The sequence below is a fragment of the Cibotium barometz genome, chromosome 61 (assembly GCF_041138505.1).
Source record: "Cibotium barometz isolate CiBa-2024 chromosome 61, ASM4113850v1, whole genome shotgun sequence".
Classification (NCBI taxonomy): domain Eukaryota; kingdom Viridiplantae; phylum Streptophyta; class Polypodiopsida; order Cyatheales; family Cibotiaceae; genus Cibotium; species Cibotium barometz.
Window position 1 is genome coordinate 26,487,611 of NC_141106.1, and position 15,138 is coordinate 26,502,748.

The 15,138-nt window shown below is 40.4% G+C and overlaps 1 protein-coding gene across 2 annotated transcripts; it reads left to right on the forward strand.

The window, feature by feature from the left end:
* The first annotated feature begins 5,431 nt into the window (after positions 1 to 5,431).
* ORC4 (origin recognition complex subunit 4) lies at positions 5,432 to 14,239 on the forward strand. Of its 2 annotated transcripts, XM_086794680.1 has the most exons (16): positions 5,432 to 5,729; positions 5,806 to 5,896; positions 5,978 to 6,034; positions 6,373 to 6,420; positions 7,904 to 7,954; positions 9,039 to 9,082; positions 9,194 to 9,257; positions 9,391 to 9,480; positions 9,641 to 9,732; positions 9,843 to 9,927; positions 10,063 to 10,148; positions 11,660 to 11,769; positions 12,872 to 12,964; positions 13,063 to 13,127; positions 13,261 to 13,404; positions 13,497 to 14,239. In XM_086794680.1, the coding sequence occupies exons 1-16, from the start codon at positions 5,506 to 5,508 to the stop codon at positions 13,536 to 13,538; spliced, it is 1,386 nt and encodes a 461-aa protein (XP_086650806.1). In that variant the 5' UTR covers positions 5,432 to 5,505; the 3' UTR covers positions 13,539 to 14,239. The 2 variants fall into 2 exon arrangements, with proteins under 2 accessions (XP_086650806.1, XP_086650807.1); XM_086794681.1 differs by lacking the exon at positions 7,904 to 7,954 and having other exon boundaries at positions 5,448 to 5,729.
* The last annotated feature ends 899 nt before the right edge of the window (positions 14,240 to 15,138 follow it).

The following is a 15,138-nucleotide window of genomic DNA, read 5'->3' on the forward strand; positions in this document are numbered from 1 at the left end:
GCAACCCCTCATTCATTACTATCTTCACTACTTGTGCACCCTTGTATCTCTATATGCGTACAACCTCTCATCAATTTCCATTCACACCATTAAAGCTCCTCTTTCTAGAGTGTGGGAAGCAAGATCCATTCATTGCAATCATCTTATTCATCCTTCATCTCAAGTGATTTATGAGTTCTTCGTAGTTTTTCCTATAAAACATCTATGTTTATATGTTTCCACCACAATTAGCAATTTCTTACTTATTATAAAATCCATGGCTATAGGTAAGACTCTTATTTTTTTTAGGGAGAGGATATTGAAATACATAAGCCATTTGGAAATAAAGTAAAATGGCTCAATATATTTATTGCTAGTGCAAGCACCAACTACACCCTCTAAGAGTTTTAGATTAAGTTAATTCAAGCTATGGAGCATTACCATGGCAATTGACAGATCTTGAAAGCAACGCCGAATCGAGTCCAAATTAGATGGCTCCTCCATATCTTGCTCTTGTCTTGGCTTGGAGAAGAAGGGATAAGGGCACATTTTATTATATTGTCACTATCATTTATTCTTTTATGACTCTTATTAAGCATGTCTCATGGCAACAAAAACATAAATAGGCTTGAAAAACCTAGCACAAGACTACTAAACAAGGATCCCATGTCTTGAGAAGAAGGTATCTTAGGAAGAAGCTATAAACCAGTTCCTCACAAGGATTGACCTTCATGATAACATGACGATGATAGGGATCACAGTTATTACCAATAAAGATATAGCATAGCAATGCATTAGGATCTTTGTAGCCTCAAAAGTACAACGGTCTTGTCACCACATTAAACACACACAAGTCAAGAACCTCCTTTCATTTTTCTAGAAACTAGTTCAATGCTTCGAGAAGAGGAGTTGTAGCTAAAGACTTGACAAGGTGGACACTTAAGTTTCTACACCAGTGCCAAAGAGGAAAGGAAAGGGTAGAAAGACTTGGGTGAGGGTGACTGGATTATGGATTATCAACAATGGAGTACAAAGACACATGAAATTAGGATTGATATTCCTCCCTCAAGCCAAGGGGATATGGCATCAAGGTAGTAATAAAAAAAAATACCCTACCAAAGAGACATATACTATGTTTATTGTGTCAAATGAAGGTTTTATCGAACAATTTTGATGTTCTCGATATACCAAAAGTCAAGAGTGTCAGGACTTGTTTCATTTTTATCATGAGGATGTAATCATCTCATGTGCGAGTGGGAATGTCGTTGTTGGAAGAGGCATGTGGTGAAAAAACCTAAACAAACTTTTAGCTTTTTCTATTCGAGCAAATGTGGCCACAGGTAAGCTACAGCATGAAAGAGTTAGCACCTAAACATTTTTGTTCTTTCATAGATGCAAAAAGGTGAGATAGTTGAATACCTACCAACTTTCCTAAAGATGACATATGTATGTGAATCTTGCATGATTGTGGGCAAGTAATGTCAGCTACCATTTTTGTAAGAGGCCAACTTCAAAGCATAGTTTGCCTTTCACACCTTATTTGCATTGATCATTATGGAAAGATGAATACCATAACGCAGTTCTTTGTGCTTCATATTGTTGATATTTATACCTAAATTTAGATAATATGGATATGTTTTCATTGATATTTATAACTAAATTTAGATAATACGGATATGTTTTCTTAAGGATAAGACTAAAAATAAAAGAATAGCTCAGTAATTAGAAATTAAATAAGAAAGAAGCTAAAGAGGTTTATATTTGACCATGGTGAAGAATAAATGTATACAAAATTCTCGGCCTATTGCAAAGAGTGTGGAATAAAGAGGCAACTCACTATGGCTTATATTCTAGAGTGCATGGAACAAAATGCAAAAGCATACTGATGTGTGAATTGTCTTGGAATATGCTCAAAGTGAAAGGTAGTAAAACATTAATATGTACATTCTCAACAAGAGTGCCACAAAAGTGATGATGATGAATGAAACATCTCATCATGCCTACTATCGTAAGAGACCTTTAGTTGCATATGTTTGTTTGCATGTTCTTGACTCAAAAAGAACCAAATGTGATCATTTTTGGCAAGGTAGCTAGTACTTTCCTCAATCGAAACCTCAAGAAGATGGCGTAGGTTGAGCAACCACTAGTTTGTGGTCCTTGATTTATGAAGAGAAATTTAGGCTATGCAAAGTGTTGTACAGGCTGGCACACTCCTTGGGCATGGTACCAACAAATTAACTTACATATTGTAAGTATTAATCTCACTAGAAGCCTCTCAAATGCAAAGTTGTATGTTTTCTCTTAAGCAAAACAAGTATATATGATCATCAACCCGAACATATATAGACCTATCTTGATGACGAGTAACCATGATCCCATTAAAAAAAAGGATTTTAAAATACGATGGCATTTGGGCAAAGGGTTTGAAAATGACAAAGCTTGGGCTCTTGCATTTTGTTTGGAAATCAAAGTCTAGAAAACATCTTCATCTCTCAAAAAAAGTATGGTAGAAAGATACTACAGGCATCTGCCATGCCTAAGTGCAAGACAAGATGGAGGTTAATGTGAAGTTGTCTATTAGAGCTTCTATGCTAATAGTTGAGTCACTATAGTGAAGGCTCGTGAATAAGCCTTGTCTTCTTATGCAGCACATAGTTAAGCATTAACTTTACAATTGATGTGTTAAATAAAGTTCTCAAACAGATCCCAAAAGAACTAGGTAAGGATACGAATGTTGAAACACATCAAAGGTATAATGTAGTATAAAATCACCTATACCTTAAATTAGAATGTACATCTTGGATTAGCAAGATGGGAGAAACACAAGAGCAACCAAGAAGTTGCATTGCAACAACCAAATCTACATTGCGGCTGTAAAAATCCTATGTTTCATGCTTACACAAAAAGCACACGAGATCCACTATCACTTGTGCTTGAGAATATCATGGATGGAGACATCAATATGGTCTACAACAACCCAACAACTGAAAATTATCCAAACTTCTTCATAAAGGTTCCACAATGACGTCTTTCATAGAAGATGTAGTTTCACTTAAGTGGACATTGAGGGAGGATGTTGGGAATCAGTGATCTACCCTCTACTTGTAACTACACAATTACTTACTATGAGGCAGGTGGAGCACACAGGTGGAGCACCTGACTATTGTTGTGGTGGCAATTAGGACCTGCGTGTCCGTCCATGCACTTTTCCCTTCAAACCTTAGCAGCTTATGCACCAAAAGCTTATGCTTTACCTCCCTTTCTACAAAAAAGAAGGAAGTGCATCCTCCTCTCCACCATATATATACATATACATATATGTGTGTGTGCTTGCACTTCAAATTTCCATCTTAAGTATATATATATGTAGCATTTACAAGATGCCTAAACACAATGCTCCAGTGCAAAATTTGAACCTTTGATCTCTTGTTAGGAAACTAAACACCTTTCTCACCTTGGCTATAATCACTAGACTCTCTCATAAGATTGAAGCTGCCGACCAATATGTTAGAGACTTTGATCGTATTCTATCTGAAGTGTGTGAATGTATTGCAAGAGCTCAAGAGAAGTATACATCTCAAGCAAATAGGAAGCGCAAAGATTTTTCATTTCAAGAAGGTGATTATGTACTTTTGAGAATTGAAAAACGTCGATTAAAGAGTGTGGCAAAATTCCCTGCAGTGAAGCTAGCGCCTAGATATTATGGGCCATTTAAAATCCTTCAAAAGATTAATGATGTGGCCTATAGACTAGAGCTTCCATCTAATTGGAATATCCACAATTCTTTTCATATCCATCTCTTGAAACCTTTTCGAGGGAGACTTCCTACTCACCCAACATATGAGGAACCACCTCTTATTGAAGGAGAGGAAGAAGTATTAGTTCCTGATGCTATCATTGACCAAGAGATAACAACAACAAGAACAGGTAATCAATACTTCAAGTATCTTTTGACTTTTAAGAATCATCCACAAGAAGATGCTAAATAGATGCCTGAGAAATTTTCCCGAGTTTACCCTGAAATTCTTCATTCTTTTCAAACCCAGCAAATCCGCAATTGAGGACAATTGCAAACTCAAGCAAGAGGGATGTCATGAGAATATATTTTAAGTCCTCTAGAAAAATATTATTCATCTCCTCTTGAGTAATTTGGGGATGCCTAGATTACTCTTGCGTCATGCCGGCTAGGTTAATATCGTGGGTGACACCACTATAAATATTAATACGTACGGTATATGACGTATGTTTGAGGCCACCTATGATTATTTCAGTTAGGTTTGTATGGCAGGGTGATTCCTGGGGTACTTACGCCTGGTAGTCATGAGTTGGTGATGATTTGTGCCTGTTTAATATTTGTGGGATTAATTTAATAATTAATTGGGCTTATATTTTCAGGTGATGAAGACTATGGGAATTGAAGAGTTTACTTTGGAAGAAATGTCTTGGTTTATCACATTTCATTTTTGGCAAGCATAGTAGCTTGTAACCTTATCAAATAATTTTTCCATTTTGAACTTTAGGAAAGATACATTTATTTATGTGAAATTTATTAAAGCCTATGGCTTTACCCTAGTCCTAATTTGACACTCTATTTTTGTTAAAGAAGAGTGCCGTGCTCTCTAAAAAGCACATCTTGTATATTTTGGGGGCTATGGCCTAATTTTGGTGAAAAAGAAAGGTAATAAAGAAATACTCTTGTGTGGGGAGAGGTCACGCACAAGAGGGGGGAAGATTGCACCCAATATGGTCTTTTTGAGCTAAGTATTTTTGTGTTTAATTTTTCAATTGATTTGGTTTAGTTGAAGCTTACAAGCAATGGTTTTTATGATTGAATTAATTCTCTACTCATCCACAATCAATTCCTAGAATAAGATTCGGGTTGTAGTGGCTCCCTTTTATTTAGCTCTCCACCTCTACCCCAGAAGTGCATGTCATATTTCATGCCAATATTAGAACTTAGTTGTAGTTATTACTTACCTGAATAGAGATAAAGGCCCAATTGATCTCCATCTCCTCGTATAGTACATTGTAATGCCATCTCTATATAGGGCTTGCTCTATATCGATGTCCTTGTAGTGAAAAGGAATATCACCCTTATGCCTCTTGATTGATATCCCCACAATGATTGCACAAAACAACTCATCTAGCTTTCATGACCCTTGTTTTTTCTTTTTGGGGGGTGCTTTTGTGACCCTTGTAATAGGGTGCAATGGGCTCTCTTTCTTGCTTTACCCAATAGATTGTTATTGAGTACCTCTTCTTCTATGTTAACAAGAGAATCTTATGTATATGAACATCCTTTCATGCCTGATCTTGGAAATCTTCAACTTGGGCACAACATTGGCAATAAATTGTCAGTGTTGAGGTATATTATAACCTTCTTAATTAATTTAAACATTAGTTAGCAATTCGTTTAGAAAATATTTATCGTCGAATTAACAAAATAGAGTCTATCGATGTTAAGATCCTCTTACAAAGAGAGCCGAGGGCGGAAAAATTAACAGCATTTTCTTCGACGGCCGCGGAATGGAAGTAGAGCCTGATCGCAGGGTGGGAAGCTCGCCCAGCAGGCGCCGCAAGGCTGGAGGGATCGATGGTCGGCGGGGCTCGCCAGCTGAGAAGGGGCCCTCTCCCAAGCGTGCGAGGGGCAGCGACGACAGCGCCAGCAAGGCGGTGGCGTTGCTGCGCGCGCGCCTTTGCGGCAGCGGCTCTTCGCACCTCTTACTTCCTGACGCGGAGGAGAACAAGAGGCAGGTTTCTTGACCCCTTTGTCCAACCATATACAGTCATGTTTTTTACACTGCCTTCGTTTGCTGCCTCATTCAGGAAACTGTTCGAACTGTTATCACAAACCGTATGCCATGCGTCCAACAACTCTGTCCTGCTTCTTGGTCCTAGAGGTTGCGGAAAGTCCATGGTAAAGTGCCCTCCCATAGTCTTCTATTGTGTCTACGCGCTCATGCGAGAGAAGCAGCACGCTTATCTTTTTTGAATGCAGGTCCTCAACCAAGTGGTGGCAGAAATTCAGCTGCAGTATCCGGAGAGGCTATCGTTTGTAAGTATAGCTTCTCCTCACATCTTCTGTTAATTGTATGTCCACTGGCTTCGGCCCTTTTCTAAACCCATAGCTAAGCCCCCATGGTGGGGAGATATAAAAATCTAAACACAATTTGTTGTTTTTTTTTTAAAACTTTCACTTGGACGGATCATAAACCTTTTACCCTACCTTAGACAATGTTGCAAAATTGTGAAGCCAAGAGAGCACAGTTAGGTTCAGTTGGGATTTTTTTCTGCACCCAATTTTTTTGTAAATGTAAAGCAGCGACATTACTTATATCCGTACATTGTGTTGGGCATTTAATATTGATAACAGAACATCGGGTTGGTTTTCAGGTCAGATTGAGTGGTCTTATTCACACGGATGATTATTCTGCTCTTAGGGTGAGTTTTTTGGTTTTGGTTGCAGTTGAGTCTTAATAGTGATAAAATTTCCCAAGTTTACGATGATTGAATGTTACCATTAATCCAACTGCCATATTTGTACCTTATGACATTATCTTAGATGGCCTTATTCTATGGGGGCACACTGTCTTCATGAAGATTTAGGAGTACAAGCTACCTGTCCGACAACCTATATGGTATTGTAGTACAAACATACAGCAATACAATGCAAAGGCTTCACAGTGTTTGTCAAGATGCAGGAGTTCTGCTGGGAGAGCCACATCCAGGCAGTAGAGAATCATAGGGGGGCAGTAACAAGGTACAGAGGAGGGGGAGTGGCTTGAGGTGCAGCATGGCCTTTTACAGGCAAGGTTGGCTGGCTAGATCTGTGCTTTGTGGGTCTACTTGTGCCTGTGAGAGAGAGAGAGAGAGAGAGAGAGAGAGAGAGAGAGAGTTCTATTAATGTCTACAAAAGACCCAAGGATCTATGAATCCAAAAGTGTTACAATGTGTCCATTTAGTGACTGGATTATGGAAAAAAACATAAAGAAGTAAATCAACTAGAACTGAAGGGAAGAAAAGCATCCATGAGAATGTCAACAATACAATGATACAATGGGGTGGGATCAAAGTGGGTCCTCGAGACTCAGCATCAATGTCTGCACGGAGGCTCTCCACATCCACGTGAATTGGTCATACCGTTATATATGATGAGCCCTTGTGCGGCACCCATCTCCAAGAAGAAGACCTACCAAAGAAGGTACTTTGATGGGAGTCCTCCGATGTCCTGTGAATACCCATGTCCCTAAGATCCAAGTCATACAAGATGATGGGGTCTCTGTCAATCAAAGAGCCTGACCTGACTTTTCCCAGTCCGCACATTGAAGTTCCTGAGAAGGATATTCCCCAACACGGAAAACTCTGTTTTTAGTGCCAAGTATGGTGACTTTCCATCCACTAGAGAACTCTGATGTATCCGACAGAAAATAGGATACTGCAATGTGTACCGCCTAATCCCGTTGGCAAGCATAGACACATCCACATACCTGGCTGCCTCATCCTTCTGGACAACAGTAAGTATGGTGCACATATGTGGTCTGAAGAGGGCCCGGACCCTTGGATTCCGCCACATGTCTTGGACATCGCTTTGTATACCGACTCCCATACATACCCTTCAACCTGTGGCAAACCCCTCTTGGGCTTCTGATGTGTCTCTGAGTAGAAGGTGATGTCCTGTCATGTAAAGGTCTCGGTAAATGAGAGAGAGAGAGAGAGAGAGAGAGAGAGAGAGAGACGTCTGCAAAAGACACAAGGGTCTATGAGAGAGAGATTCACATTTTGCTAGAGTCAGGATAAAACAGTGCTTTTCTGCTAGGTTGTATAGACCACAATCGATAATAGCAGGCTTTGTGAATGTTGCATTTCCAATTGTTTGAATCCACCAGAGCTCAAGATTGTTTATTCTGGGGTGAATTTGATGCAGGAGATTGCCAAACAGCTATGCATAGAACATCAGCTTACCTTCTCTAAGACAGTAAGAATCTACTTTTCATGTATCATTAATATGTACATGTCTGTGCACTTGAAGAGAAGATGGGTTGGATTGGAAGCTAGTTAGATTTATTGAGACAGACATACCTCTAGGTTAAGAACATATAGAACCCCACACTTCAGTGAAGCGAAACCATATGCATAGGCTTTATCATTTCATCAATTTACAAGCCTCAGAGTATTTAAATTTTGGGTTGCATCACAAGGAAGGTTATGTTTTGAGAAGCTCTGCCTGGGGCTTTACTACAGTTTTATTTTTTTAACATGGCCAAGAAAATGCTACTCCCACCTCTATGACAAAGGTTGTGACTGATTGCATCTTGTCTTACAAATAAAGAACTTCTTTTGCTGTGTATTATATGCCTTTGAAGTCCATAGGCAACGAATTTGACTTCTTAATTGGAAAAGAAATTTCCCCCATGCACAGTATGTTGATTTTTTTGTTCTGGTGACAGATATATGATTAGGTTTTTGACTGAAAAAGATGCAATCTGATGTTGCAGACATAGTTGCAATCATATTTGTATGATTTCTCATCCAATGTTTGCAAGCGTTTGGAAAAGAGTGCTTATGATATTCATGTACGTTATTTGCTCTTCTTTAATATGTTTTTGAAAGGGTTGAAATGTTTCACAGTATGAAATGTGCAGCCTTGACTATGGGCAAGGATAGGTTAAGGAACTATGCTGTCCAGTGCTGGCTTCACAACATGTTTGAGAACCACATTTTTGAATAATGAGTTTACATTCAGTAAAACGGCAGACGTAGGATAATTTCAGTATGATTGGTAGGCCCAGAAACTTCAAAATTTTTCATACTTAACATGCTCTCAAATGTTTGAAGAATGAAAAGTATGATTGCAACTATGGTTACAGCATCTTGATCACGGTTCTTGGCTCATGGTAATGTTACATTATAGTGTCCACTTTTTTGATGTTGGTTGGAGTGCAAGCTCATAGGTGAAGATGGGAGAAAATGATCATGCTATGCCTAAACCATTCTTGGGTGTGCATGTTTTAATGTTGACTTCTAAATCAGAATTTCTTTCCTTGTTCTGTGATCCACAGGCTTCTTTTGACGACAATTCCCAGTTTTTGTCAAGCATGCTAAGGCAAGACAGTTTATCTTATCAACATGTAGATGTTTTGATGCAGACTTTGCATGTTTATCTGTTGAATCTGTGTGTGTGGCTCAGGATTTTCTATGCTGTTTTTTGAAACAGAGAATGCGCTTTATCCCACAAATCACTCCTATTCATATTAGATGACTTTGACCTCTTTGCTCAGGTATAATTGTTTCTCCTTCATCTTCTTTCAATTGCGAACTTTTCATAACTAGGAAACTTCTTCGTCGTCTAGACCACCTTGTCTATTTATATTTCAAAGCCTTCTGTAAAATCTACTACATTTGGGAATACAGATGTCAAAACAAAAGCTACTCTACAACCTTCTCAACATAATGCAGTCAAAAGACTCGCAAGCTGCCGTGATTGGAATCAGTTGTCGCCTGGTATATGTTTGTAGCCTGCTTGTCTCTTTGACTCGTTTCATTGCAGTTTTTGTCTCTCATTAGAAAGGTAGCAAAGCTAATGGGCTTGAAGTATTGAAAACAGTCACGTAGTGTAAGCTGTTGTTGTCACATTCTAAGGGTTTCATGAGGATTTGTGTAGGATGCTGATCAACTTTTGGAGAAACGAGTGAGGTCACGTTTTTCTCATAGAAAGATCCTATTTAATCCTCCTTTGGCAGAGGATTTGCAGAAGTATAAACACACTACCCTTTCTCCTCTCTTTTGGTTCTCCTGGTCTACATAACAATCCGAAGAAGTCTTCAGCTTTAGCCAACTTTGAACAGTTTACTAATATGATGCAGACTCTTGCCACAACTACTTTCCCTGCCGACTGATCCAGGTGTTCTTGATACGAATTTTGCCGAGCAGTTCAACTCTGCCACCATGGTATCCTTTCAAGTTTCAATGGGTTGATGAGTATGTCAAGATAGGAGTGAGTTTATGTATAGCTGCATGATTGAGATCAATTTTGATTTTCTTGTAGAGAATATTAGAGGGTCCTTGTCCTTGACCACTTTGAAGGATCTGTTCAACAGCAAGGAAATGAAGAACATCCTTGCCTCGATAACAAGTGTGGATCTCAGCCCACGACACCTGGTCAATTTTCTGTAAGTTGTTTATATCTGATCAAGGACAATTTTCAATCTTGTGTCTGCTCTTGGAGTAGTATGCGGATATTTCTACGTCACAGACCGCCAAGCTCAGTTGATGAGGTTGACAGGCAGCCCATTATGTGGAACAACCTTATCAATAATGATCTTGGTAGACCCCTGGGTGCAAGAGGAGGGTACATGCAGTGGCCAGGCTGGGAGAGATGTGCTGTGATAGTACTTGTCCAGAAGAATTTTAAGTGTCTTCCAGATGATGAGAGGCATCTACCCAGCATTTCGAGGGAGTCACCGATGGATTGCATAGATTGATGCAGCTATACCTAACCACCGGATCACTGGTACAATTTTAGATGAGTATCATCACTTGTGGTTGGGGGGTTTTTTTTGGGAGAGGTGTGCCCCTTGAGGTTGGAGGAAGAGGGTGTTGCCTTCTATTCCATTTAGTCTGCATGGTGGATGGAGAGATGTGATGTACAGGTGATCACACGGGCTTTGTGATCTGTCCAGTGAGAGTAGTGGGTCGCTCTGGGAAGCGTTGGTAGACTGACCCTTCCCTAGTGATGGTTACTCATGCCTCGTGGACCGTGGTGCCTATGGCTATATTGTGGATGCCCTATTAGATATTTACATTGGGACCTTGGTGAGAGGAGATTCTGGCAAAGACTTTGGCACTCATACAGGAGGAGCCAGATTTCCGACTTCTTATGGCTGTTTCTACATGGTGGGTTGCCCACCAACCAGTGGAGATCTATTATTGGCATGGATCCCTCTTGTCCTAGATGCCAAGCTCCATCCGAGACAGTGTACCATTGCTCATGGGAATGCAAAGGAGCACAGAGGATTGGGTATCGATACATAGCGCAGCTCTTGGGCAGATTGAGGAATGATCCTATCTATATTACTTGGGGTGCTATTGCATGGTTGACTCAGTCTGGCCCACAGCTTCTTTTTGAGGGCAGGGGTGCAGATTCTGTTACTCTTGTTCGTAGGGTCATAGTTCAGAGATGTTTGCCTCAGGATATCCCCCAGTTCCTTACACACCACCTCTGCTGAGTATCGACACCACTTGGGAGATTATTGCTAGTATCACGGTGTGGCTTATCTGGAAGATCAGATGCTCAGAGGCCTTCGAGGTATTCATGTTCCTGACACCCAGTGTGTGCAGTATATGGAGTGACATTGTTCATACTCTTTTGGCCATCTGGGCCCATATACAGGGATCTTCTAGAGCTGCGCAAACAAAATGCAGCAGATTTATGAGAGTGGAACCATGATATTTTCTTCTGCTCCACTCCTATGGGGCTTTTATGGCAGCATAGTGCCCCCGATTGGTTGAGATCTTCCTACCTTTTGGTTTGAAATCTCCCTTTGGATGATTTTATATTACTTAATAGAAGTCTCTTTTCTGGAAAAAAATTCTTGTCAGTACATTTCCAAAATGTTGGGAATCTGCCCTTGAGGTTGTGAAGTGAAATCATTACTAAACATGTTAGATTCAATGTTTTCAGGTTCTTGGCAGTTTGTGCAATGGAACGAAAGCATGGCTTTCTCTCTCTCTCCAATTTCAAAGCTGCATGTCTCTCTCTAAGACGACACACTAAACTTGAGTCATTAAGAGGTGCGTTACCCTTCATGTATGTGCATCCTTAGGAAGAAAAAGTACCTAATAGTCCTGTAAAGTCTGCCTTTGGCACATTGCTGATTTTCTTGAACGCTTACCCACCTAGCATCCTTGTGTTATTCCACGTGTGGTAAGTATTCATAGTGCTTACCCACCTATAAGCAGGAGGTGGGGCCAGCCTGTGCCTAGGGTCTCAACATGTCACTATTGCAGGTGGCTGCAGATTTGGCTGCAGTTGGCGACTCAGCAGAAAGGCTGTGGGCAGGCAGTATGAGGTGGAAAATTGGTGGGCTGGAGCTGCCTGCAAAGGGGTATGGTAGGGGTGGCAGTTTGGAGGCCACAGCACGCTGAAGGAGGGGTAAACGATTGATGATTTAGATGAGTCTCTTAATGTTATAGCCAAGCCAGTTGATGGCATACGATTGGTGTGACAGCATCGAAGTGCAGGGAGTGTGGGACTTCAACTTCTTGATGGCTATTGAAGCCAGTAGAGGACATATCATCAACCATGTGTGAGACCAGCCCTGTGTATAAACTCCTGCACCAGCACTACTTCGCCTCCTGCACCAGCATTGAAGCGCATGGAGTGTGGGACTTCAACTTTTTGATGGCTATTGAAGCCAGTAGAGGACATATCATCATCCGTATGTGAGGCCAGCCCTGTGTATAAACTCCTACACCTATTTCTTGATGGCTATTGAAGCCAGTAGAGGACATTTCATCATCCATATGTGAGGCCAGCCCAGTGGATGGCATATGATTGGTATGACAGCATGGAAGCGCAGGGAGTGTGGGACTTCAACTTCTTGATGGCTATTGAAGCCAGTAGAGGACATATCATCATCTGTATGTGAGGCCAGCCCTGTGTATAAACTCCTACACGAGCACTACTTTGCCTCGGATTTCTGTTGACATTATGTTAATTTTTGGCCTGATTTCTGCTTTGAGTATGCTTATCACTTTCTTGTCAAGCTTCATAGGACTTTGAAGTTTCTAAAAGTCGAAGCTTTTAAAGTCACCAACTTCCTTGTACAAAGTTCAAACACTATGGGCATGCAATTAACCCATGCTTCAAACGTTTTACTTGATATATGTGCAGATGCTTCGGTGCTGGAACTTTACCTGTTGGTGTCAATGAAGAGACTAGAAGGGAAGGAACGGGACACTTACAATTTTACCACTATTTTTAAAGGTTTTTAAACTCGTCTTTTATTCAAGTTGCCATGCCATTTTCATGGGCCTTTGTACTGATAGATGCTTAGAGCTCATTGGACATTGTTCCTGTTACAGAGTACAAAAGCCTTCATGATGCACACAATACGTGTGATCTGTACCCACCAGAAGTTTGCCAGAGGGTAAGCGTTCTGTCCACATTTAGCTGCTAATGTATCTCAAAACTAGATGAAAAAACTGGCATTTGCATTTGGGGCATGATACAACTATTTCTTGCTGTTGGCTTCGTGTGTACGCTTTGTATCAATGGTTCAGGCATTTGAGAACTTGCTGGACCGGCAGCTTATCATCTTTGCAGATGGTAGAAGACACAGTATTGGCATAGAATTTAGTCCGGTCAAGCTTTTAGTTTCAAGCTTTGAACTTGAAGAGGGTTTGAAGATGAGCCCTGTTTGCCCGGTATGTTGTTGTGATCTGAAAGGTTTGTTTCTAATGTGTTTGGTATTACTGGACTTGAAAGCAGATGCTGATGTTTGAGTATGGCATTGCAGACTATTCTGCGTCAATGGTTCGCGCATGAGGAGTTTAAATGAAATGTTGCCCTGGAGGTATACAAGAAATCACATAAAGGTGATGTCAATGCACCTATTTGGATCAACACCATGTGTACGTATGGAGATCCAAGCCATTTTGCATGGCGCTTTTATAAGTCTAGAAAGTCAACCTAGTTGCATTAATTTATGATTGCCTGTGCTGACAAAATGCAAGAAATATGATTGCCTGTGCTGACAACATGCACGAAATATGAAGAGTTTCAACAAAATGAAAACAACAATGTAAGCATTGATCTACTTATTGGGTCTGTAAGCTTCCAAAGTTGCAAAACAAGATAGCACACGATAAAGGTAGCAGCAGGGAGTTTGTGTTAGAAGTCTATAATGATATCAATAACATGTTGTAGCAGGGTTTTGAGTGGAAAGATCAAATGCTTAGTAATGAATATATGGGGTAGGTGACTGAAGCTTGTGATAGCACACATACTTGCACATGCAAAGCTTTCTATTATTACAGCCTCATCTGAAGGCTGAGGGACAGATTGATTACATAAAATGCAAATGGACGTACTAGGTTAAATTTTAAAGCCTTTATACCCTTACAAGCCTCATCGTATGGACGATGGCAGTAGGTATTTTGGCCTGCCTTGGGAAGGTAGACATTGTGATTGATTTTTGGTTCATTTTTTATGACTTACCTCGCAATCGGTGAAAATAGTTGAACTCTTTATTTCTACAAACATTTTGCCTAGCTGGAAAAGAAAAGTGACCATGCATTTCGACTAGGCATAGCATCTTGTCTCCGCTATATCTATGATGGAGCTGGTGGTATAAAGCTTTGAGAATAATTCCTTAGAAAGAACAAAGGTAGTTTCAAATTCCTCTATTGTCTACATTTCAATTGGTGCCAGAGCTTGGAGCAGTATGAGACCTTTCTTGAGGCAAAGGCTTCCAAGATCAGAGGAAGAGGTAGAGAGACCTCCCATCATGTGGGTTGTTCCTTGGGGTGCTTTTGGTCAAGATGTGAAAGGTGTGCATGGACAGTTGGATCTTGGAAGACTCTTAGAAGTCTTCCTATGGATCAAAGAGAGGCCTCCACTCGCATCTTAGTGGTAGTCACAAGAGGATTGAGTAGATTGAGGTAGTTATTCCTCATGAATGGCACTCATTGGCACATTCCATAATGATACTCATTATGGACCTCTTATCACAATATCTTGCATCTAGGATGCTTTTCCACATACTCAACCAAATAACCCATTCATTTTACAACGCACATTTAAACACCCTTTCTCAATGTAAACTTAGGTCATGGATAGTTGGATCTTGGAAGACTCTTAGAAGTCTTCCTATGGATCAAAGAGAGGCCTCCACTCGCATCTTAGTGGGAGTCACAAGAGGATTGAGTAGATTGAGGTAGTTATTCCTCATGAATGGCACTCATTGGCACATTCCATAATGATACTCATTATGGACCTCTTATCACAATATCTTGCAACTAGGATGCTTTTCCACATACTCAACCAAATAACCCATTCATTTTACAACGCACATTTAAACACCCTTTCATCACTCCAATCAATTTGACCAACTCACCTATCATTCCATCAATTTAGCATTGCCAATCTCATCACTCCCC